The sequence below is a fragment of the Microcaecilia unicolor genome, chromosome 2 (assembly GCF_901765095.1).
Source record: "Microcaecilia unicolor chromosome 2, aMicUni1.1, whole genome shotgun sequence".
Classification (NCBI taxonomy): domain Eukaryota; kingdom Metazoa; phylum Chordata; class Amphibia; order Gymnophiona; family Siphonopidae; genus Microcaecilia; species Microcaecilia unicolor.
In genome coordinates, this window is record NC_044032.1 from 178,010,893 (window position 1) to 178,036,728 (window position 25,836).

The following is a 25,836-nucleotide window of genomic DNA, read 5'->3' on the forward strand; positions in this document are numbered from 1 at the left end:
ATTGTGGACGCTACACTGAAATATTCTGCCCATTGTGTGGCAGTGGCCAAAAAAGCAAACAGAATGCTACAAATTATTAGGGAAGGGATAGAAAGTAAGACAAAGAATATTATAATGCCTTTGTATCAATCCAAAGTACAACCACACCTTGAATACTGTGAGCAGTTCTGGTTGCCATATCTTAAAGAAGATATAGAAGAATTAGAAAAAGTTCAAAGAAGGGCGACTAAAATGATTAAGGGGATGGAACTCTTCTCATATGAGGAAAGGCTTAAGAGGTTAGGACTCTTCAGCTTAGAAAAGAGATGGCAGCAGGGAGATACAAGAGGTCTACAAAATGCTGAGTGGTGTAGAATGGGTAAACATAAGTTGACTTTTTTTTTTTTTTTTACTGTTTCAAAACGTACAAAGACTATGGGATACTCAAACAAAAACATATCAGTGTTGTAGAGCACAATTTTCTCTTTCAGATGATACTGTTCACAAGCTGATTCAGGCAGACTCTTTTTTAATAATTGGCTTTGAACTTTGGTACATTTTACCATTTGCGCTGACAGTGCCAACTTTGAAGAGATCCTGTAGGGCGGTTATAGATGCTGGTTAGTTGCAAATCTGGCAGTATTATGTCCAGCACAAGCATAATGCTTGTTCAAAATTTCAAGTCCATATCTTTGTTTGCATGGAAGTTGTTGCGGTCTGAATATTGGTCCAAATATGTCCCCAATAGTCACGACCAATTTTGATGCACACTTTGAGTCAACTTGTTTGACTTAATTTTGCATCCATAATGTTAAAATGTATTTCATCAGAATTAGCATCAAAAACTGTACAGGATTTGAATTTTTTAGCCATTCTTATAAATGTGTTTGGATTTTATTAGACGCCAAAAATGGCATTTTGGTAAATGTCGCTCGCTCATGGACTGACAACCTTTCAGAAAAGGGAGTCTAGATCTGCAACTATTGCAGTTAGAGACCTCAAATTTTGGGAAACTTAGTTTTAACATCTGACTTGCGCAACAGATAAAATTTGAGCAAAATTGGAGAACATGATGGTGGGACCTTTTTTAAATTTTAGACCACTTGGCATGGAATGACCCATAAGCAATATCAGTTCGAATTCCATAAGCAGAAATAATACAAAATTTTTCAAGAAACATTCAAAATCAATGCTAAAATGAAAGTACACAGAAAATTAAATCTAAAAACAATAAGGGCTCAATTACAAGCGTCCATCTACAATGGAAACTGTGTCATTAGCAACATGAATTAGCTAAAAGGAAGTGACAGGAAAATAAAATAGAACCTTCCCAATGTAAACAGAATTAATGCTAAACTAAAAATAAAACAAAATATGAGTCCATAACGTCCATAAATGGCAATTGTGAATCACAAATTATTTATCTCCTGATTTGCTTGGCTGTATTATGCTAGAGGTTCTGGTTCTGAGATGTCTCCAGTTGTGATTCTAAGTCCTGTACTTTACTGAAGACTGAAATATCTTTTTGGTGAACCCAAGATGTATGGTTCTCAAACTTGGCTGTAGTAGAGGTCACTACTTCAACTTTAAATAGATCTATGGACTTGGGGTTTGCAGAATCATCAGCACCCAGATCTTTATCTTTATCGTTATCCTCCAGTGCCTCTACATAGTGACAACTATTCTAAAGCTCAAGCAAGATCAGAAAATGATGATTCTCATTGCCCCTTATTGGCTGAGGAAAGTTTTTGGTTTCCACTAATTTTGGCCCTTTTTCATCAGGAGAAAAATGTAGGCAGATAAAGACCATATGGCCTATCCAGTCTGCCCATCCATGCCATCTACTCTCTGTATCGCTCCCTTAGAGATCCTATGTACTTTTTCAAAGCTCTCTTGATTTCAGATACTGTTTTCATCTCCTCTACTTCCACCGGGAGGCCGTTCCACAAATTCACCACTCTTTCCATGAATAAGAATTTCCTCAGGTTACTTCTGAATTAGTCCCCTTTCACCTTCATCCTATGCCACCTCATTCCAGAGCTTCCGTTTAGTTGAAAGAGACTCACCTCCTGTGCATTTATGTTGTTAAAGATATTTCAATGTCTCTATCATAGCTTCCTTCTCCTGCCTTTCTTTTGCATATTGGGGACACTGCGCCGTTTAATTGGGACATTAACGTCCACAGAACATCATTGATGCATCACTTTCCCATTGAGTATAATGTTTTACTGCGGGGTGTGTTACGTTTCATCTGTGGGTGTATTCATTTAAAATGCCTAGGAAAGATCTAACACTCACAGACACAATTGGCTTGCTTGAAAAGTTGAAAAAAAACAACTGCCAAACATCAGTCAGCACCAACTGGCAGAGATTACTGGAGTGCAAAAATCTACAATAGCACATGTTGTACAACAACAAGAGAAATTGAGAAATGATTGGATATTACATGAAAACAGGTTGTTTCCCATAAATGAAGTGTGAAGATAAGGATTGTGATATTGAAGGGGCTCTCAATGGTTATCAGTTATAACTGGATGAGTGTGAGCAGACCAATGTTAAAAAGTCTGAGGAGCCAGCAAGAAAACTGTCACAATGATTTTATAGCAACAGATGGCTGGTTGTCATGATGAAATGCAGGTTCAGACAAGGTCAAGAGAGCACATGGTGAGAGAGAGAGTGCTGAACAATGGAAAGCCACAAAACATCCATGTTTGCTTTGTAATTTTTGTACACATGACATCTATGGTGCTGATGAAATAGGGTTGTTCTATTGTGCCACACCGGATGGTTCCCTTACCTGTAAACACACAGCATTGTCTGAATCAAAGAGAGTGATGGATCGTGTCCCAGTGCTATGCTATTCATGTCAGGTCTGATAAATGTAAACTAATGGGTTATTGGAAAAAGTGCAAATCCTTGCTGTTTTAAAGGGATCAGTATGGAAAGTTTACCTGTTCTGTATCGTGCTAACAAAAATGCATAGATGACATCAGAAATTTTTAGGAATTGGTTACTGAGTTGGGACATTGAATTACAAAGAAGGGGGCTAGGAGGGGATTGTGCTGGTCCTTAAATTCTGCAGCACACCCACATATTGACTCTGAAAAACATCCAGGTGGAATTTGTCTCCCAACACCACAGCTCTGGTGCAACTGATGGATATGGGAATCATAAAAAATTTGAAGATCTTATATTGCACAAAGCTGGTAAATTACATCCTTGAAGCTATCTAAGAAAATTTACTCACATCTTCAACTGTAAAGGAGATCAGTACAATGATTGATCTTACAAGCTGTGCAGTTTATTGCTGATAACTGGCGAAATGTTAGCATCGCACCCATTCAGCATTGTTTTGCTCAATGTTATATGGGTTTAAACACCTGGCTTGGATACACAGGATACGGCTGAAAAAGAAAATATCATAGAAGATGAAAATGACTGAAGAGTTTTCATGCATTGACAATAATCCGAAATTGTTGAGCATATTTCAGCCAAACCTTTGAAGACATCAGAAAATCAGGAAACGGAACATGGTGACATTATTGAGCATGAACAAGTGACAAATCAGCATGCCAGGAGATTTATTTCTGGATTAAAACTTTTTCATGCAGGAAGGCAAAAAAGGCAGTCCTGTAACTGCTCTAGAGACCTGCACGATTTTGTTCAGCTGCAGTCAGTAAAGAGAGCTCGACGAGGTATTCTGGATTGATACCTCCAACATTAATATTGTACTGTTTTCAATGTGCATTTATCAGTGCTTTGCAAATTTTGTTCAACTTTTGTGCTCAAGAATAAATGAAACTTTACTTTTATCTGGTTCTTGTACTGTACTCTCTTCAAAGTACCCTGAAGACTTTGTTTATTTGGGGAAGCTGCTTAATTGGGGCAACATACTGAAGTCTTGATGTGTCGCCATTAACCAGAATCTACTGTATAGATATTGAGATCTTTAAGTCTGTCCCCATATACTTAAGCTTTATGAGGCTGGGGTTTTTTTTTTTTTATTTTTTCAAAATTGATCATGCAGGAGCAGGACACTCTGTTGCATCCCAGCATAGAGTCCATAGCCCTTACTGCTTGGATGTTGAGAGTTTGACATGGTTTTCCCTGAACTTATCTGATGCTATCTCACAGGTCTTGCTAGCTGCCAGGAGGGATTCCACCAAGAGGGCAGATAGGTTTAAATGGAAGAGGTTTACTGTCTGGTGTCGGGGGAAGGCCATTGACCCATTCACTTTCCTACACAAAAACTGCTTGAATGTCTTCTACATTTATTGGAGGCAGGTCTCAAGACCAATTCAGTAAGAGTTCACTTTAGTGAAATTGGAGCTTATTGGTTATAAGGTAAACCCATCTCTGTACAGCCTTTTTGTCCGATTTATGCAGGGCTTGTTACTTAGGAAACCTCCCATCAAGCCTCCTGCAGTGTCATGGGACCTCAATTATCTTCTTACTCTGCTGATGAAAGTTCCTTTTTGATCCACTAGATACCTCTCACTTGAAGTGCCTGACCAGGAAGGGCCTTATTTTTGGTGATAGTTACTTCAGCATGCAGGGTTTGTGAGCTCCGGGCTATAACTGAGCTATACTAATTCCCCCCCCCCCCCCCCAAAAAAAAAAGAGTGGTTTTGTGCATCCATCCAAAGTTTCTTCTTGAGATTGTCAGAGTTCCATCTGAACCATTTGCTGACCTTGCCACCTTTTTCCCTAAACTATATGCGCATAAAGGTGAAAATTCACGGTAAGAGAGCCTTGGCCTTCTATCTGGACTGGGCCAAAGCCCATAAAAAGTTCACCTAGCTTTATTTCTTTTGATCCAGACAGGATGGGCCAGGCTGCTATCGGCAAACATATACTTTCAAATTGGTTAGCAGACATGATTTCCTTCAATTATGCCCATGCTAGGCTGACTCCTAGAGAGAGACCATTTAAGCCATGTTAATGTCAGTTTAACATGGAAAAATGTGCTAATTGATTTAACAGTGAAATATGGTTTTGAAATGTTTAAAACCTTTTTATCTTGTGGCTATATGTGTAATATCAATTGACTTATGTATTATACAATATGTATAAAGCAGCTATTTTGGTACAAGTAAGCCCTTTTTCTTAACTTTTTATAAATTTTTCCTTTTTAGGGATTTAATCAATGGCAGAAGAGTACCCAGTTTCTGCTTGAATCCATTGCACTTAATTTAACTTGGGACCCCACAGGTAAGGGAGTAGTACAGCTATTGATCATTCAATAAAAATCCTTGGAGTTGTTCTTAATGATCAATTAGGTTTGCAATTATATCTTTCAGCAATTGTACAGAACTGCTTTTTATTTTTTTTTTAAACTTAGGTGGATCCACTCTATTAAATCTTTTTTCTGGATTAAAGTGCTCTTTGAACAGTACTTCATGTGCTAGTTTTAGGACATCTAGATTATTGGAATTCACTCTTCTCTGGTTTTCATTATATAGGATATATCAAAGAGCACACACTAGCATCTTCCTGCCCACCCACTGTGTATGTACAAATGCCTTCCTGCCCACCACAAGACCGTGGGACCAGCAGTCTCTCTTCATCTGCTGTTAGGAGAGAATGCGCAGTCCTGCCCTCCTCACAGCGTCTGGCACGTGAATGTTTTTTTGAGCATTTTATGCCTTCCCTGCAGGGTTTTCCCCTTATTTTTCTTTACAGATTTTCCTCTCCCTTCCTATATTGTTTTAGTTTTTTCCCACTTTCAAGTTTCCTTTATTTTTACCGCACTTGGTAGGCCCTCTTAGGCCTGAACTCCGGTCGAGCATTTGTCCCTCTTTTCATGGTGCTTGCTCTTTTTTTCAGTCACCATCAAGCTGTTTGATTTAGCCATGACTGTTTTCCCTTCCATGTCATCAAAGGCCCCCAGTGGCTTTAAGTGCTGTGCCTGGTACAATATCTCTGGCAAAGACACCCATTCTTTAGCGTCCCTCTGGACCAGCCCAGAATGACTGATGGGTTGTGCACGCCTACAAGCAGGTGGAGACTGAAGAATGATTTTGAGGCAGCCAATAAGAGCATGCTCAGCCCCCTTGGAAACCTCAGTATTCTCATTCTCCAGCAAGTAGGTGGTAGATGAGGTGAACCCCTTGGTCACAAAATGTCTATTCTGTTTTCTAATTTCTGTTAGCTCTGGTAAATGTACCTATTTCTTTCTCATTCTAATAAGTTTGAAGTTTTCTTTTCTGTTATACATCTGTGCGCTGTTTTGGTTATCTGCTGGCAGAGGGTGAGGCCCGCGGGCAGGGGTGTGCTGGTAAATTTTTAACAACGGGCTCTCCGGGCATAGCCGGCCCTGAAAATTTTTTTTTTTGGGGGTGGGGGGGAATACATGCCTCTCTCTCTCCCCTCCCTTGTGCGGGCACGCTAGGCATACCTTTGCCGAGTCCCACCAGCCAATAAATGGACTGCCACCATTCCCTGCTGCTTGTTTCTGGCTTTGAGCAGCATGATGGAACCTTCTTGCGCTTGCATGAAAAGTCCCAGCCTGATGCTCAGGGTCAGAAACAAGGAGCAGGGAGCAGCAGCAGTCTATTTACTTGGCTGGTGGGGCCAGCTTCACTGCCAGCAAAGTAAAAGAGAATTCAGGAGGGGGCCCAAGCCCACATTTTGGGAGTCAGTTGTTAAAGTAGCCATGGGGAGGCCTACTTTAACACCGGTTCCCAAAATTCTTAAAAACTTAACAAACGGCTCTCGCAAGCCTGTGAGAGCCCGCTCCAGCACACCACTGCTTGCGGGGGTTCTCTAATGCCTTGGGGGTGCTACACATGTAGCTGAGTCTCTCCCTCCTCCTATCCCCGAGCTTTCCCTACATACCTGAGGGCTCAGGGTGGACTGTGGTCAGTTGCCGGCCTCAATACCTTCGAGGGAATAGCCACTATGATATTAAAAAAAAAAACAAAACAAAAAGCAGGCAGATGCAATGGCTTTAGCCTTCTGTCATGGCTGTATACCTGCAGGTTCTTGAGCTTGGGAGCGTGTTACAGTTCCTCTTCCTCTGTTTTGGTTTGTGTTCAAGCGCCAGGTGGTTGTTCTGAACAGGTGTTTGTTCAGTTAAAAAAAACAAACAAAGTGGAGGTATGAGGACTTCTCGGTTTAGTGAAGCGGTGCCGGTTTTCAGTATGGCGTCAGTGGCTTTCTACACCACTTGGATTTTCAGTGGGAAACTCCTCCATTTTCTTTGTAGCTGTGGAGGAGCGGTCTGCTATTGTTCCAGTGGCTTCTAGGTCTACTCTGGAGGGGGGAAGATTTCCTCTGCCGTTCATACTGTTAATTTGAAGGGCAAACAGCCATTGCAGAACAAGAGGTTTGAGTGTGCGGAGGCAGACTGTCTCTCTATTTTTTTCTTTCAGCTGCTTTACGATGAAGAAATCTATAGTGCAGACTGCCATGTTTAGCGTTTGTCTGGAGCGGGAGGCTCCGGTACTCTGTCCTATGGTTTTCCTTCCCTTGCATCGAAGCTGCCAGAGTCTGATACTATATGAGTGTAAATAAAACTATCTCTGGTAAGGATTCTTTTCTAACGACCAGGTTCTGTATAACGCAGAATAAAATAATTAATTTCTCTAGACACGATATAGTATTTTCTCTGATCTAAATGGGGCACGGAAACTGTCTGTACTTCTCTACAGTTTGTATGGTGCACGGACAAGATCTAATATATTTTTCCAAAAATTGGAAAGCTGCAAGGACATAACCTATTGGTTTTTTACTAGTATAGTTTACTTGTTGATGGTCTCTTGTTTGCTTGTCGAAAGCTGACTAATGCAGACACAAGTTATATAGTATTTCTCTGGTCTCTATATAATGCTAGGGCATGATCTATTATTTCTCTACATGGTTCAGGTCTCTTTCCCTTTTGTATTCTCCTGGAATTTACATCCTTATTTGTTTATTGAGGGTCTGTTTTTATAGTCTATTTTTATCGTTTTATCTGCTGTGCTATGTTCTCTCTGGTATTCTAGGGTTCTAGACATGTGCTAGCCATGGTAATCTCTGGGATATTGTTACCTTTCGCGCATATGGTCTGCTATTTGCTCATGCCTTTCAGGTTTGCGGCCAGTAGCTGCACTGGTACTGCTTGGTGGTTCAGCACATGCTTCTAGCCTTGCTTATGCGGGTTTTTTTTTCTGGACAGCTGTCTGACTGGTTTGGTGTGACTAGTGAGTTGTGCTCTTTTGGTTAGAGCACCTGTTTTTGTGGGTTCAGCTCCCACTATTGTATAATATGGTGTGCTCTGTTGGAAGATCTCCTTACTTTCTCCGGTCTGCTACATTAGGTGCTTATCGCCTCTGACCCCTGAGTTAGGTAGCAAAGCACTATCTGTTGAGCTGTTACGTTCCCTGTACCTGAGTGGATGGTTTGGGGATGATTCTCCTATTCTGTCACATTCTTTAAAAAAAAAAAAAAAAAAAAGACTTTTACACTTTAGAAAAGGCACAATGTATGTTCACTGGAGATTGTGACAGCAGGTCAGTTTCTCGTATTTTTCTGTTTCTATGGGTCCATTCTAGAGGGACCTTCTTTTAGCCTTGGGGAACCATATGATTTTTTTTTCCTCTTTCAGTATTCCAGACAACATTTCTTTAATGTGTGTTTTGCATTGACAATTTTCTATCCAAACGATCCTACTGAGATCATAGTTTACAGTTTGTTTCTCTACATACCTGGTGTACTACTACTTAGCATTTCTATAGCGCTGCCAGGGTTACGCAGCGCTGTACAAGTTTAACATGGGGAAGGATAGTCCCTGCTCAAGAGAGCTTACAATCTAAGGGTTACAAACTATGTAGTCAGTGTAGGTAACTTACAACTTATGTAGTCAGTGGAGGTAGCTTACAATCTAGAGGTTACAAACTCTGTAGTCAGTGTAGGTAACATGAATGGGGAAGGTGGTTAGGCGCCAAAAGCAAGGGAGAAGAGATGGGCTTTGAGTAAGGACTTGAAGATAGGCAGGGAGGGCGCATGGCGTATGGGCTCGACTGTTTGTAAGGAATTTATAACTGTCATTTCAAGCCAAATCATTTTTTTTGTGGGCTCATGGTTTCCACTTTGTTTCTTTCCATGCTTCGTATATCAGTATCTTATATTTATGGATATGCCTATATTTGCAAAGAGACCAATTATACAACGGTTTTGGTGCAGTTGCACATAGACACATTACTGATGTTGCTGACTTAGTTTGGAGTAGTCGAAATTATTCAACAGTGGCCAGCAAGGTCTCTTTGTTAGTAGGTGGCTGTATGAACTGACTGGCGCATAGATATTTAGTGTCTCTCTTTCCTTTTGCTTTGCTGTGCGAATACTGAGGTTTCCAAGGGGCTGAGCATGGCTCTTATTGGCTGCCTCAAAATCATTCTTCTCAGTCTCCACCTGCTGGTAGACATGCACAACTCATCAGTCATTCTGGACCAGTCTGGAGGGACTAAAGGAAAGCAAATTAACAGGTAGGACCTAATTTCACCTTTTTGGTGTCTTCAGTTTCTGCGGTCAGAACATTCCCCTGCCAGCTGTGTGTTCTTTGTCTGCATATGCAGAAAGGAACCTGATTGTCTAGAGAGGCTCAAAGACAAAATTTTTAGATCTTGGTCTGAATCGTTGACATCAGAGCTTGCACCTGTATTGGGTGCATTGGTCCCCATGTCTGTGAGATCCAGGTCTGACACTGGGAGTGAACGTGCATTGAGTAGGTCTCTACCTGTCTCGACGTCAGCCACTGTGAAGGGCCTCTGAGACTGACGAGCATTGGACTGGACACTAGGCATGTGGGGATTTGATGTCCTTGTCTGCACCGAGGAGCATCTATGCTTGGCATCAGGCGAAGACCAAGAAGCGTAAGTATTGATACCTTTTGACGCATAGTGCCAGGACACTGAGGGATCCGGTCCCCGAGAAGTATCAGTACTGGGAGGACTGCTCTCCTTGCATTGTAGAGATGCCATGCAGCTAGGACCATGCGCCCCCATTGACCATTGCAGTTCAGCAGCCTGTTGAACCAATGCCCCAGCCTTTCCCAGTGCTGGATCTCGAAGAGCGCATCCAGGCCATGCTCTCGAAAAACTGGGCTGGGGCTACTGCAACAGAGTGCATCAGTGTCTGTGGTGCTTGCACCAGCCATGCGTCTTCCTGCTGCCCCAGTTGGCCCTCAGCCAGCGATGAGGTCTCTGACACCTGTGCTGTATCCGGTACCGATGCCAACAGCTTTCCGTGTGCTGGCACCCCTTCAACTTTGGTGGAGGAATCTTTACTGGAGTCAAAGGTGGAGCTTACACCTCGACGCCCTTCCAGGCCGGAGGGGGGGGCATAGTTCCTCTATCTTGAGGCAGGCTCGGTCTCTGCCCTCCCATGAGGAGTTCTTTTCTGAAATCAATAAGGAGTGATCATGGACATCTGATGAGGATCCTAGGTACTTCTGAGAGGAGGAGTTCTATGGTATCCCACCTGACCCCTCCCCTCCATAGGAAAGTGGGAAGTTTCTACCTAAGAACTTTTCCTTCTCTGCTTTTGTCAGGGAAATGGCTGCTGCCATTCCAATACGGTTGGAGACAGAGGATAAGCCCAGGGCTGAGATGTTTGAGGTCCTGCACTATGACTCTCCTCCTAGAGAGGCTGCAGTGGTCCCGTTTCACAAGATCCTGCAAGACGTTCAGGTGAAGAACTGGGAGTCTCCTCTGTAGGTCCCTATCCTCCTCCAAAAGATTGACGCTGTGTATCAGATCCAGATTACGACTGGGTTTGATAGGCCTCAGTTGCCTCACCATTTCTTGGTGGAATCTGTTCTCAAAAGAACCAGAAGTTCTAGGGACTTTGCTTTGGCGCCCCCAGGTATAGGGTTACCATACGTCCGGATTTACCCGGACATGTCCTCTTTTTGAGGACATGTCCGGGCGTCCGGAGGGATTTGGCCAGCCTGCCCGTTTGTCCAGATTTCTGGACAAACGGGCTGGCTGGCGGGAGCGGAAGGCGGGCGCGGGACTCCCTTCCCCTCCCCTTACGCTACTATCCCTGGTGGTGTAGAGGTACCTCTTCACTCTTCGGGGCAGGAAAGAAAGAGCCCCCTCTTTCCTGCCCGGAGCGCTGCTGCCAACTGCCCTGCTGCATCCTGTGTGAGTCCAGCTCTCGGTGTTTCAAAATGGCCGCCGAGAGTTGAAGTCTCGCGAGGCTGCTTCAACTCTCAGCGGCCATTTTGAAACACCAAGAGCCGGACTCGCACAGGATGCAGCAGGGCAGCTAGCAGCAGCGCTCCGGGCAGGAAAGAGGGGACTCTTTCTTTCCTGCCCCGAAGAGTGAAGAGGTACCTCTACACCACCAGGGATAGTAGCGTAAGGGGAGGGAAGGTGATGGGGGGAAGAGGGGGCGGCCGGGGGCGGGGTGATAGCATGAAAGGGGCGGGGTGAGGGTGTGAATGGGGCGGGGCGAGGGCGTGAAATGGGGCGGGGCAAGTGCCCTCTTTTTATGAGGACAAAAAATGGTAACCCTACCCAGGCAGAGAAGCTCGAACCCTTGACTCTTGGGCATAAGATGTATCGGGCCTCTGTGCTCATTTCCCACATATAATCTTACCAGTTCTACAAGAGCCTTTACTTATGGAACTTGTTGCGCAGTATGTCTGATTTGGCAGAATCTCTTCGCCAGCTGTCTATACAGCAGAAGGTGCGTCATAAGCTTTTGTCATGGGTGCTTATGATACTTTTCATGTGGCATCCAGGATATCTGCCCAGAGAATATTGATGTGCAGACTCTCTGTTGGCTGCATGTCTCCGACTTGGACCCCCACATGCCAAGGGGATAACCTTTTTGGAGAGAAGGTGGAAGAGGTTGCTGACATCATAAAGAACCATACTGATATCATCGATACTCTCTCCTGCTGGGCACCTTCTGCATACCCTTCATCTAGGAGGTTTTCAGACAAGACGAAGAGAGCTGCCTACTACTCTGAGGCATAGGTACGCTGCTTCTCGCCAGCCTTACCAGGCTCAGTCCCAGTGCTGGGGACAAGTTTTTGTCTGGCTCCTGCAGACATAATCACTGTAACAGTGACCATTTCCGGATGACCTACTGGTAAGGGGGGGGGGGGGGGCTCAGGTTTTTCCAAGAAAGGTGGCCCCTTGTAACCTCTGACCAGCGTATTCTTCAGATTGTCCATCTCAGTTATGCTCTTCATTGGCGTAAAAGACCACCAAATTGTCTTCTGAGAGCATTTCCATTCTGCTGTCAGCACAAGGAGGTACTTGCAGAGGAACTCTCCACCCTTCTAATGGCCTAAGTGGTTGAGCATGTTAGAAAACCGGGGGTGGGGGGTGCGTCCCATCCAAGATATCATTGCCATGAACAATTCCTGGCCAAAGAAAAGTTCAGGATGTTTTTCGTGGGCACCTTTGATCAATGATTCAGGCTCAAGATTGGCTATGCTCTCTGGACTTAAAGGATGCCTATACTCATATCTTGATACTTCCAGGCCACAGGAAGTATCTCAGGTTCTCAGAGGACAAGCAGGCTTCTGTCTTCTCACAAGTGGGTGATGCAAATCCACGTCGCCCGGTCTGGCATTTTGCCAAAGCTAAAAGTAGAGCTTTGTGGAGCGCCAGTGCCTTCACGCTCGTTGCAGGAACGCGGTCTTCTCAGTTCTCTTTTTTTCTGCATGAGGAGAAGGTGCGCTTCCCCCTACCCTTGTCATTGGGCTGTTTTTAGGCCCTGACTTTGGTCGAGTTTTTCCCCTTTTTTCCGTGCCTTACCCCTTTTTCGGCACCATCGAGCCATTTAATTTAGCCGACGAGATTTACCCATCCGTGTCCATGAAGACTTCCAAGCACTGTACCTGGTGCATTCATACTATCTCAGGAAAAGACACCCATTCTTGGTGTCTGCAGTGTCTTGGGCCTGACCATAACCCTGCTAACTGTGTTCTCTGTCTTCACATGAAGAAGAGGACCCAGGTTTCCCGAGAGGGTCACCTCTAGGACATTCGACTCCATTGGCTTTTTACACCCCAGATGCATCACTTTGCACTTCTTTGCATTCAATTTTAATTGCCAAACATTAGACCATTCTTCTAACTTTTGCAGATCCCTTTTCATGTTTTCCACTACCTCTGGGTAGTGGAAATTCCACTAATTCTACTCTATTATAAACCTTAGTATCATCTGCAAAAAGGCAAACCTTACCTTTTAATCCTTTGGTAATGTCACTCACAAATATGTTGGAACAAAATAGGTCCTGGCACCGATCCCTGGGGCAGTCCGCTACTCAGCTTTCCTTCCTCTGAGTGAATTCCATTGACCACCTCCCTCTGGCGTCTGTCCGTCAACTAGTTTCTAATCCAGTTCACCTCTTTGGATCCTAACGCCAGCCTTTCAAGTTTAAGAGCCTCATATGAGGAGCCGTGCCAAAGACACTGCTGAAATCCAAGTAGATTACATCTAGCACACATCCCTGATCCAGTTCTCTGGTTGCCGAGTCAAAGAATTCAATCAAATTCGTTTGGCATGATTTACCTTTGGTAAATCCATGTTGCCTCGGATCTTGTAACTCATTAGATTTCAGGAAGTTTACTGTCCTTTCCTTCAGCAACTCTTCCATTACTTTTTTAATAACTGAGTTGAGGATTACCGGCCTGTAGTTTCCCACTTCTAGAGAATGACGCGGGGACAAAGTTTGTCCCCGTGATCTCTGTCCCTGTCCCCGCGAACTCTGTCCCCGTCCACAGAAGCCTCGCTGTTTAACCACACTTAAGATTTACCTTTTGGTTTAAAAAACAAAATCATGTGCATGTAAGGACTGCAATCACAAATTAAAACAAATGCCCTTAAAATGTAATAATACTGTACTGGTTGGCAAGCAATAATGAAACAGTGATGGAATATTCATTCACATAACAAACAATAATGAGCACTAATTTTTCTAATCATTCTACAACTCCAAGCACATTTAATTCTTTTCTCACTATACAAAACAGGGAACCACAGAAAAACTGAAAGAGAGATCTCCCTCAAGAAAGCCAGGTAAACACTGGTAAAAGAGAAACAGAAATGTATTTTCTCCTGCACTCTGCAAAATACAAAAATAGAAAAGACGTACATTTCACAAAGCAGGCACATCTCAGTCTTTAAAAAGTATGAAATAAAAATATTTCTTTTCTACCTTTGTTGTCCGAGCACTTTATTTTTCTAGTTGGGATGGTCCCAGTCTCTTTTCCACTTTCCACGTGTCCATCGTCTCTAAATTCTTTTCCACGTTGGCGTTTCCATTTCTTCTCTGTCCTCTTGGCTTTGTCCTTTCCTTCTCTACATCTGTCTGGCAGTGACTTTTTATTTCATGTCCCCCCCCCCCTTTATTTTGTTTATCCCCCTTTCGCTCACCTTAGTCTCTGTTTCACTTCTCATCTACCTACTAGCTTTTACCATTGCTCCCTCTGTCTCTCACTTAATATCCAGTCTCCTAAACACCTATCTTTTTTGCATCTACCCTCCACTGGATCTCATCACCCTATCAGTCCCCAGCTCCATCCGTTTCTCTTTCATTCCCTTCCTTCCTCTTCCCCCTTGCAAGGTCGTGTCACTCTCCCTCCCTCCTTTCCTCCAAGGTCCGGTGTCACTGTCCCTCCCTCTCCCCTTCCACATAGTCTGGTGTTGCTTTCCATCAATACCCCCCCCCCCCCCCCCACACACACACAAAGTCTGGTGTCTCTTTCACTTCTCCCTCCCCCTCCCAAGTTCGGTGTCACTCTCCCAATCTTCCTGCCCCCCCCCCCAGGGTCGGTGTCACTCTCCCTCCCTCCGTTTCCACAGGGTCCAGTGTTGCTCGCTCTCCCACCCCACCCCCGCCACTGCCGCCATTGGGTCCTGTATCGCATTCTCCGCCGCCCCCCCCCCTGCAAGCTCTATTGTCTCTGCACCTCTCCGCTGTGCTCCCTCTGCAGCCTTTCCATCTTCCGGACTGCTGGCAGTGTTAGCAATGTAAGCACGTTGCCTTCGTGCGCTGGGAAGCCTTCTCTCTGCAGCGAGCAGAAACAGGAAATTGCAATAGAGAGAAGGCTTCCAGGCTGCGCGAAGGCAGTGTGCTTACATTGCTAACGCTGCCGGCAGCTCGGTAAGGCTGCAGCGGGAGCACAGCGGAGAGGTGCAGGAGTGACAATGGAGCTTGCAGAGGGGGGAGTGAGAGTGCGATACAGGACCAGGCGGGGGGGGGGGGGGGGGGATGGAGAGCAAGCGAACGACACTGGACTTGGAAGGGAGGGAGAGAGGACGAGAAAAAGGTAGGGGTCTTGTACCATGGGTGTAGGGGTTATTACTGCTTCTGCGGCGTGGGGAAATAACCTCTTTTTGCACCCACGGTAAAACTGAAAATTTCCCCATTCCTTCAGTTTTATTGCAGATTACTGCAGTTTACCGTGATTTCCCGCTCCTGTGTCATTCTCTTTCCACTTCTTCTCTGTTGCCACTTTTGTGAAGCGGGACCACATCCGCTCTTCTCCAATTCCATGGAACCACTCCTGTCTTTAAGGATTTATTAAACAAATCTTTAAGAGGACTTGCCAGAACCTCTCTAAGTTCCCTCAGTATCCTGGGATGGCTCCTTTCTGGTCCCATGGCTTTGCCCACCTTCAATTTTTCAAGTTGTTCATAAACACATTTTTCCGAGAACGGTGCAATATCCACTCCATTCCCTATCAAGCCGATCAAACCATAGACTGGTGGGTTGTGTCCATCTACCAACAGGTGGAGATAGAGAGCAATGTTTTGCCTCCCTATATGTGGTCATGTGCTACCGGAAATTCCTCAGTATGTTCTCTATCTCAGCAGGTGTGTGGTCACACAACAGCAGCTCTGGCTAGGTCTCCAAGCCTAATTGTTTAGGTTTTGTTGAGTACCTGGAGTTGAGGGCTCTTCGTGAGCAAGTGCAAACCTGGTGGTTCCAGGTCCCTCCTTTTCTCCCCCCTCCCGCTGGCTCCGTTAAAAAAAAAAAAAAAAAAAAAAGAATTTTTTTAAAACGTTCAAAAAGGACGTCCATTTGCAGCTGCTCACTGGAACAAGTCGTCGCTGCTCGGAGCAAGAAGCAGGTAATTTTTACCTTTTACTAGCGGGCAGGGGGTTCCTGGAATGGTCTCCACGTGGCTATGGCCGCGGATGGCAAGGGCGCGAAAAGACGCTCCCCGGAACGCGTTCGCGCGCCTAGCGGGGAAGCGGGGGGATCGAAGGTAGAGTCGCCCTTTTTGGGCGCCCTTTCGGAACCGGGAGAGTTCACCGGCTTTTCCCCCGGAGCAGTGGCCTTTCCCGCCTTAGACGCCCATCCCCCGCTGGCCGCCCTCCCGGTCGTGACCGGCCACGCAGCTCGGTCGGCTTCTTCTTGGGCCGCCCTCGAGATGGGAGACGTTAACAGCTTTGTCGCCCTTGAATCGGGCGACAGTAAGAAGTTGGCGAAATTAAAATGCCCGTCTTCCCGCGCGGCTCCTTCTCGGAGTTTCACGCCGGACGCCATTTTGGACGCGCAACACGCCTCTCCCCCGCTACTGGGAGCGCAGATGAAGGGCGCCTCTAGGGCCGCGGCACAGGCTGCAGAAATGCACAGACTGGGGGGTTTCTCCCCTGAGTTCATTTTGCTGCTGCATCAGGCCTTTCTTATGCAGAACACCGGCCCTGCCCACCTCTCTGATCGGGGTGATGAGGTCTCTATGCTTAAGTGCCCTTAGGTGGATCTTCCACCCTCGGGGGACTCGGTCTCCTCTGATGTGGATGACGGCAGCGTGTCTGAGTTCTCCCAGAGATCCTTAGCGGAATCGATGGAAGAGACTGATCCCCGCTCGGATGGAGCGGACGACCCCTCTGCAGCGCTGCTTTTTTGCTCAGAGGATTTGCCCAACCTGCTTGTGCAGGCCATGAGCATTTTGAAGATTGCCTCTCCGGAGGAAGGCTCTCTCTCAGCCTCTACTGGCTCCGCCATTATGCTGGGAACGAAGCGCCTGCCTAGAACCTTCCACGTGCATGAAGCCATGCAGACCTTAATTTCAGCGCAATGGGATGCCCCTGAGGCGAGCCTGAAAGTAGCCAGGGCTATGTCCCGCCTGTACCCCTTTCCTGAGGGGGAGCGGGAAGCCTTTGTCTGGCCCACGGTAGATTCCTTAATCACTGCCGTGACTAAGAAAACGGCGCTACCGGTGGAAGGTGGCACTGCCCTGAAGGACGCCCAAGACAGAAGAATGGAGTCGTCCTTTGAGGCGGCCGCTCTGAGTTTGCAAGCCTCTGTTTGCGGCTCCTACGTGGCTAGGGCGTGCCTGACTGTTTTGCAGCGGGCTTCCCCCTCGGACCCTTCCTGAAGGGCGGAATGGCCGACCCTGGAGTCGGGCCTGGCCTACTTGGCAGACTTGCTGTATGATGTTTTGAGAGCCTCGGCCAAGGGCATGGCTCAGACAGTCTCTGCGTGGCGGTGGCTCTGGCTGAAGCACTGGTCTGCTGACCATGCCTCTAAATCTCGCCTAGCCAAGTTGCCTTTTAAAGGCAAGCTGCTCTTTGGGGACGAGCTGGACAAGATCGTGACGGAGCTCGGCACGTCCAAGGGCAAGAGGTTGCCGGAGGTAAGGACTCGGACTGGCAGTGCCCGTCCTGGTCCCTCTAAGGGCCGATTCCAGGAAGCCCGTCGGTATCGCCCGGGCAAGTCGGCCTTCTGCATCCGCTTCCTTTAAGCGGAACTTCTCCCCCAAGCAGCATTCCTCTTACATCAGGGTCCCGTGGTGATGGAGGATCCCTCCCCCTTTGGTCTTACGGCCTGGCTCTTGAGCGGAAGTGGCTTCTCAGACAAGGTCATAGCCACTATGCTGAGAGCGAGGAAGCGCTCTACTTCCACCACTTATGCCAGGGTTTGGCGTACCTTTGCATTGTGGTGCGAGGCAGGCTCTGTATCGCCCTTCACTGCTCCAATATCTTCAGTGTTGGCGTTCCAGCAAGAGGGGCTGGAGAAAGGCCTGTCGCTCAGTTCGCTGAAAGTCCAGGTGGCGGCTCTAGCTTGCTTCAGGGGTCGTCTGAAGGGGGCTTCCCTGGCTTCACAGCCGGATGTGGTACGCTTTCTCAAAGGAGTTAATCACCTGCACCCCCCTCTGCACTCGATAGTTCCTTCGTGGAATCTCAATCTGGTGCTACGGACCTTGCAGAAGCCGCCCTTCGAGCCCTTGCCAAGGGCATCGCTGAAGGACCTGACGTTGAAAGCAGTCTTCCTGGTGGCTATCACCTCAGCCAGAAGAGTTTCCGAGCTCCAGGCGCTCTCGTGTAGAGAACCGTTCCTGCGATTCACTGAGGCAGGAGTATCGATTCGCCCAGTGCCGTCCTTCCTGCCCAAGATTGTTTCTCGATTCCATGTGAATCAGCAGCTTTACCTGCCCTCCTTTTGTAGGGAGGACTACCCAGAGGAGTACCCTGCGCTCAAGTACCTGGATGTTAGACGGGTCATCATCAGATACTTGGAAGTGACCAATGATTTCCAGAAGTCCGATCATCTGTTCGTGCTGTTCGCAGGCCCTCGTAAGGGTCTGCAGGCATCTAAGCCTACGGTGGCACGTTGGGTCAAGGAGGCGATCGCGTCAGCTTATGTGGCGGCAGGGAAGATTCCGCCTATTCAGCTGAAGGCACACTCTACTAGAAGAGATTTGCAGAGCGGCTACTTGGTCGTCGGCTCATACCTTCTCACGACATTACCGCTTGGATGTGGCTGCTCGGGCCGAGGCCCAGTTTGGGGCTTCAGTTTTGCGTTCAGGGATTTCCATGTCCCGCCCTGGGTGAGTACTGCTTCGGTGCATCCCACCAGTCTATAGATTGATCGGCTTGATGATAGGGAAGGTAAAATTATGTATCATACCTGATAATTTTCTTTCCCTTAATCATAGCCGATCAGTCCATAGCCCCTCCCAGATATCTGTATTGTTTGTGTTCTGGTTATATTTCAGGTTCAAGTTCAGTCTTCCTTTCCTGTTCACGAGGACTTCGTGTTCAAGTTCTTCCAATTGAAGTCTCTTCGAGTTGAGACGATTTTGTGTTACAGTGAGCTGCTGCTTCCTCTCCCCCCCTTTCGGTGGTGGCTGGATTGATAACCAAATTATGCCGGCGCTCCCTCCTGCTTCGTGTGGCTGTAGGGTAGCTTTGTATCCCTCCCGCTTCGGCGGTGTTAGGGTAAGCCAGCTCCTCCCGCGGTTGCGGTAGCAGGATAAGCCAGTTCCCCCCTGCGTCGGCAGGTGTGGTTTCCCGCCCACCGCCCCGGCGGTGGTGCGCTGGAATATTTCCCCTCCCCCGCTTCGGCGGTGGTGAGCTGGGCAGAGTGTCCCTTTGTGGGTGTAATTCTCTAAGTGCTGAGTCCTGCGTTTGGAGCTTTGATATCAACATACTGAGGAATTTCCGGTAGCACATGACCACATATAGGGAGGCAAAACATTGCTCTCTATCTCCACCTGCTGGTAGATGGACACAACCCACCAGTCTATGGATTGATTGGCAATGATTAAGGGAAAGAAAATTATCAGGTATGATACATAATTTTACCTTCTTATATGTACCTGTACCAGCCAACTGTGGTCCTTCTCCAGGATTTTTTTTTCTGTGAACACAGAACAGAAGTATTGTTCCACTCTGATGGAATACCTCCTCCATCTTTCCATTCTGGCCTCAAGACTATCTAAGTCTCGGGGAACTTTTGAGTTCCATCAATGCATTTCATGCTAAACTAGATAATAGATCAATTGTATTGCATCCCTTGATGGCTAGATTCTTGAAAGATTTATATCACACTAACCCTTCTATCAAATCGTCTCCAGTGGTATGGGATCTCAGCGTTGTTCTCGCCTCTCTCATGAATTCTTCATTACGTTCTTGTTCTTCTCTAAATTTCCTAACTTATAAAGTATTATTCTTGATAGCTCTTACTTCTGCCAGAAGAGTCAATGAGCTCCAAGCCTTTATGGCAGATCCTCCTTACATCAGATTCTACCATGACAGGTTTATATTCTGAACCCACCTTAAATTCCTCCCAAAGGTTGTTTTGGAGTTCCATCTCAACCAATCCATTGTTCTGCTTGTCTTTCCTAAACCTCATTCTCATCCTGGAGAAGGAGTTCTGCAGACGTGCTTTAGCATGCAGCATGCTGTCTAGAATGCACAAAGCTTTATTGGCAATCCTCTCAGCTCTTTGTATCTTTTAATTGTAACAGATTAAGAATTCCCATCATCAAGCATACAATCACTATTTGAGTGGCTAACTGTATCTTCTACATCTATGCTCAGGCTGGGCTGACTCTTGTTGGCCGCATAACCGCTCATAATATGCAAGCTGTGGTGGCCTCAGTAGCTCATTTCTGTTCTGCCTCTATTCAAGATATTTGCAATGCGGCCACATGGTCTTCTATCCACACTTTCACGACTTACTACTGTTTGGACCAGCATTCCATACAGGATAGCCAGTTTGGACAAGCAGTTCTGCAGAATCTTTTTACTGTTTATAATCCAACTCCACCCTCCGGCCCATTTTCCACCAGGTTCACTGTTTGCTTGACTGTCAGAATATACTTCTCCCGTGAACCTGGTAGCTAGTGAGTCCCATTTGTGAGAATATTATGCGTGCTTGCCCTCGGAGAAAGCTAAGCTAATCGCCTGTAGCAGGTGTTCTCTGAAGACAGCAGGCATATATTCTCACAACCCGCCCACCTCCCCTTGGATATCTTCTTAGCTTTAACACTGTACGGCCAATCCCACATCCGCATGTCGGGTGGGAAGGCGCCCACAGATGCAAGTTGGGGATGCTGCCTTAAAGATTTAAAGTGGCAGTACACTTTGACAGTGTCCACACTGGACTCTGTCAGATGACGTCACAAATTTATGAGAATATATGCCTGTTGTCCTCAGAACACTTGCTTATAGGTGAATAACTTAGCTTTTTCCCCAGAGCTGACTCATGCCCTTTTCTGATGGACAGTTCAATCATATTTGACTGTGGGACTGATAGCAAATTCCACCTCCTCAGAAGGTGCTAATAACAGATGCATCCTGCCTGGGATGTGGAGCTCAAGTAGTTGGGCTTCACACCCAAGGAACTTGGTCTGCTCAGGAAACAGATCTCCATATCAACCTCCTCAGCCTGAGGACCATTTGGTACCCTCCAAAGGTTTTCAGAGATGAGCTACATAACCAAATTACTCTCATTCAAATGGACAATCAGGTTGCAATCTTCTATGCGAACAAGCGGGGGGGGGGGGGGGTACGGGATTTACCCCTGTTATAAGGAGGCAGTGGGGATGTGGCAGTGGACCCTCTTTCATGAAATGGTCTTCTGAGTCTCTGAGCCACATATCTACTAGGAAAGGATAATTGTCTGGCAGACAGACTGAGCAGGGTTTTGCAGTGACACAAGTGGTCTCTCAACATGGGCATCATCTGCAAGATCTTCTGAGAGTGGAGCACCTCCTTGGTGGATCTTTTTGTCACTCATCTCAACAGTATCCTCCAGTTCTGTTCCAGGTTCAGATCACATGGCAGACTAGTGTCAGATGCCTTTTCACCTACATTGATGGAAGTGTCTTCTATATGCATACCCTCTAATACCTCTCAAAGAGAAGACTTTTCTGAAACTCAAGCTAGACAAGGGAACTATGATCCTAATTGTCCCTTAATTGCCGAGGCAGATCTGGTTTCCTTCTCTTCTTGTGTTCTCCAAAGATCCGTTGAGATTGGAATATTTTCTGATCCTCATCACTCAAAACGAGGGATCTCTTCTCCCTCCCAATCTCCAATCTATGGTCCTCATGGCTTGGATGTTGAGAGTGTAGAATTTGCATCTTTAGATTTGATGGAGGGTGTGTCTCAAATCTTGTTGGCTTCCAGGTGGTGTGAGGGCAAGTCCTTAGAAACCCTCATTTGCCCTACAGAAAAATTGCTTGAATACCTCCTGCACCCGAGTCCAGCTTGAAAACCAACTTAATAAGTGTTAATTTAAATGCATTTTGTGCTTACTATCATGTGGGAGGTAAACCCATCTCTATACAACCTGTAGTTGTTCACCACATGAGAGGTTTTGCTATTCGGAGAGCCCTCCCATGAAACCTCCAATTGGATCATGGGATCTCAACGTTGTCCTTACTCAGATGAAAGCTCCTTTTGAGCCACTTGATTCCTTTCATCTGAAGTATTTGACCTGGAAAGTTGTGTTTGGTGGCGGTCACTTCATCTCGCAGGGTCAGTGAGCTTCAGCTCCTAGTAGCTGATCCACCTTAAACTAAGTTTCACCACAGTACATTAGTTCTCCACATGCATGCTAATTTCCTTCCTAAGGTAGTGTTAAGTTCCATCTTAGTCAATCATTCTGCCAACATGTTTCCCCAAACCACATGCCCATCCTGGCAAGAATGTACTGCATACCTTAAGGATACTAAGGCTTGCTTGTAATATCTGGAGCGGACCAAAGCCTATAGACAAACCACCCAGCTTTGTTTGTTTTGACCCAAACCAGATGGGAGAAGCCATCGGCAAACGTACACTTTCTAACTGGCTATCAGATTACATGTCCTTTACTTATGCTCAGACTGGGCTGACTGTAGAGGGACAGGCTTATAATGTCAGAGCCATGGCTGTGTTGAGGTCATCTGTCCACACATTCACATCTCATTACTGCCTTGAGCAGTATATCGGATGGGACAGCTGTTTCATGCAGGCAGTCCTGAATAATTTGTTTGATGTCTAGAATCCAATTCCACCCCTCTAGGCCCAGTTTTCTTTAGTTCCAGGTTGCACCTTCACAACTGGTATGAATATAGTTTCAGGTTAATTATAAGTACATAAGTATTGCCATATTGGGAAAGACCAAAGGTCCATCAAGCCCAGCATCCTGTTTCCAACAGTGGCCAATCCAGATCACAAATACCTGGCAAGATCCCAAAAAAGTACAAAACATTTTATACTGCTTATACCAGAAATAGTGGATTTTCCCCAAGTCCATTTAATAACGGTCTATGAACTTTTTCTTTAGGAAGCCATCCAAACCTTTTTAAAACTCCGCTAAGCTAACCACCTTTACCACATTCTCCAGCAACGAATTCCAGAGTTTAATTACACGTTGAGTGCAGAAACATTTTCTCCGATGTGTTTTAAATTTACTACATTGTAGCTTCACCACATGCCCCCTAGTCCTAGTATTTTTGGAAAGCATGAACAGACGCTTCACATCTACCTGTTCAACTCCTCATTATTTTATAGACCTTTATCATATCTCCCCTCAGCCACCTTTTCTCCAAGCTGAAGAGCCCTAGCCGCTTTAGCCTTTCCTCATAGGAAAGTTGTCCCATCCCCTCTATCATTTTCGTCGCCCTTCTCTGCACCTTTTCTAATTCCACTATATCTTTTTTGAGATATGATGACCAGAATTGAACACAATATTCGCGGTGCGGTCACACCATGGAGCGATACAAAGGCATTATAACATCCTCATTTTTGTTTTCCATTCCTTTCCTAATAATACCTAACATTCTATTTGCTTTCTTAGCTGCAGCAGCACACTAAGCAGAAGGTTTCAACGTATCATCAACAACGACACCTAGATCCCTTTCTTGGTCCGTGACTCCTAACGTGGAACCTTGCATGACGTAGCTATAATTCGGGTTCCTCTTTCCCACATTCATCACTTTGCACTTGCTCACATTAAATGTCAGCAGCCATTTAGACGCCCAGTCTCCCAGTCTCGTAAGGTCCTCTTGTAATTTTTCACAATCCTCCCGCGATTTAACGACTTGATGTTTCGAGTCCCTATTGTCCTAGCATTGTTGTTTTTGGTGAGCCTGGTAGCTAGGGATTCCCAGCTGTGAGAATACACCTGTCCTGCTTGTTCTTGGAGAAAGCAAAGTTACTCACCTGTTGCAGGTGTTCTTTGAGGACAGTAGGCCAAGTATTCTCACATACGCTCCCACCTCCCTTTTGAGTTCTATTCTTTAGCTACTTTATATGATTTGAGGGACCCATGCTCGTGTCAGGCTGGAAGACACCAGTGCATGTGCAGTGGGACGCTGCTGGAAAGTTCTACAATAATCTTGCTAGTCAGTGTCCACACAGGACACTGTCTGATGACGTCACCCAGTTGTGAGAATACTTGGCATGCTGTCCTCAGAGAACATCTGCTACAGGTGAGTAGCTTTGCTATCTCTACCTTTTGATATATTTAAAAAAATATTTTCATAGGGGGACTGTGTTTTAAATCTAATATATAGTGCAAGTACTATTTACATTGTTCTAAAACCAATAAAAAATCTTGAAAAAAAATAATATGTAGTGCAAGTTAACATTTTGAATGCATTTAATTTTTTATTTAATTAATTTATTTTTTAAGGCACTCGTCTCCTCACTGGTTCTAGTTGTCTGCAGCTTTGGTCCAATCTTAACTTGGAGAAAGGATCAGAAGGTGAAAATGATGAGAAAACTGATTTTAGTTTAGGAGACTGGCGGTGTATTTGGCAATGCAGGTAGGCAATCAACATTGGATTATTTGCATAAAGTATTATCCCACCAGTACGCTGTGGTCTTGTATTACATTTTTAGTTGAAGACTGATTGTGTATTTGTGATAAACCTGTCGGCTAACTATATTTTAATGTGTGGTTACACATGCTTCATATTCAGTGAGACATTCCTAATTATACTTTTAATAAACGTGTCAGGAAAGAATGTTTGTAGGTACCATTATTTTCTTGCCATAAAAAAATTCTTCAAATTGACAAACTTACAGTATGATGGTAGCTAAGAACCATACAACTGATCTAGTCTGCTCGATATATGTTAAAATGCCATAGACTCTGGTTGATCTGTGTAGTTCCTTTTTTGTTTGCCATTCTTTCTTAAATGTTTGGTTTTTGCCCCCCCCCCCCCCCCCACCTTTAATTTGGAGGCTCTTCCATACATCCACCGTCCACCGTCCTCTTCTGTGAAGAAATATTTCTAATTTTGATCCTGTATCTGCCCCATTTGAGCTTAATACAATAATCTATTCTAATTGATAAAAATAAATTAGAATAGATAAAAATAAAAATATTTGCTTCTGTTGCATTATGTATACCTTTTGAGGGAGAGGTTTTTGATAGATTTTCAGATATGTCTTTTCTATTGGGTTGATCATTGTTTTATAGGGTTCCTGGTGTAGACCCTGAAAATCTTAGGAGTTTTATAGACAATAGCTTCAAATCATAGATTACCTCAGTGGCGTAGCTAGGGTAGTTGACACCCGGGGCCGGTCATTTTTTAACCCCCCCCCCCCCCCAAATCTAGTACTAGGCATACCGAGAATACAAAACACTCAGGACCTATAGAGCAATTCTACCATACCATAAGCAGTAATTTGTACGAGTCACACAAGGAAAAGGAAAGCATTCACCTATTGTAAAACGAAAACAGACAGATTAGTACAGATCGTCGATCCTGCACAGTCAATGCCAACCGAAAGCCATGTCTTTTTCACAAACACAGATACACCCTAATCCACTATAGAATAAGTAATCATAAACTTTCTATTTAGACAAAAATTAAACTGAACCCCCGATGCCAGACTCTGCATACAATGCAACACCACAGAAACAAAATGTCCCCTAGTACTGTGCAAAATATAATGACAGCAGATGTAAATTTGAAAAAACTAACAAATACCAATCACCACTTTACAAGTTAACAAATGGAAATAAAACAAATACAGAAAATAAAATAATACCATTTTATTGGACTAATACATTTAGCTTTCAGAGGCCAAAATCTCCTCCTTCAGGTCAATACAGTATAGTATTTATTTTTTTATTTATTTATTGCATTTGTATCCCACCTCTTTGCAGGCTCATTGT

The 25,836-nt window shown here is 45.3% G+C and overlaps 1 protein-coding gene across 3 annotated transcripts in view; it reads left to right on the forward strand.

Moving 5' to 3' along the window:
• DMXL1 (Dmx like 1) overlaps positions 1-25,836 on the forward strand; it is a 522,326-nt gene that overhangs the window by 82,160 nt on the left and 414,330 nt on the right. For all 3 annotated transcript variants that reach the window (XM_030193519.1, XM_030193517.1, XM_030193518.1), the window contains exons 4-5: positions 5,115-5,190; positions 24,343-24,475. In XM_030193519.1, coding sequence (XP_030049379.1) covers positions 5,115-5,190; positions 24,343-24,475 — 209 coding nt within the window. The remainder of the gene's footprint in view (positions 1-5,114; positions 5,191-24,342; positions 24,476-25,836) is intronic.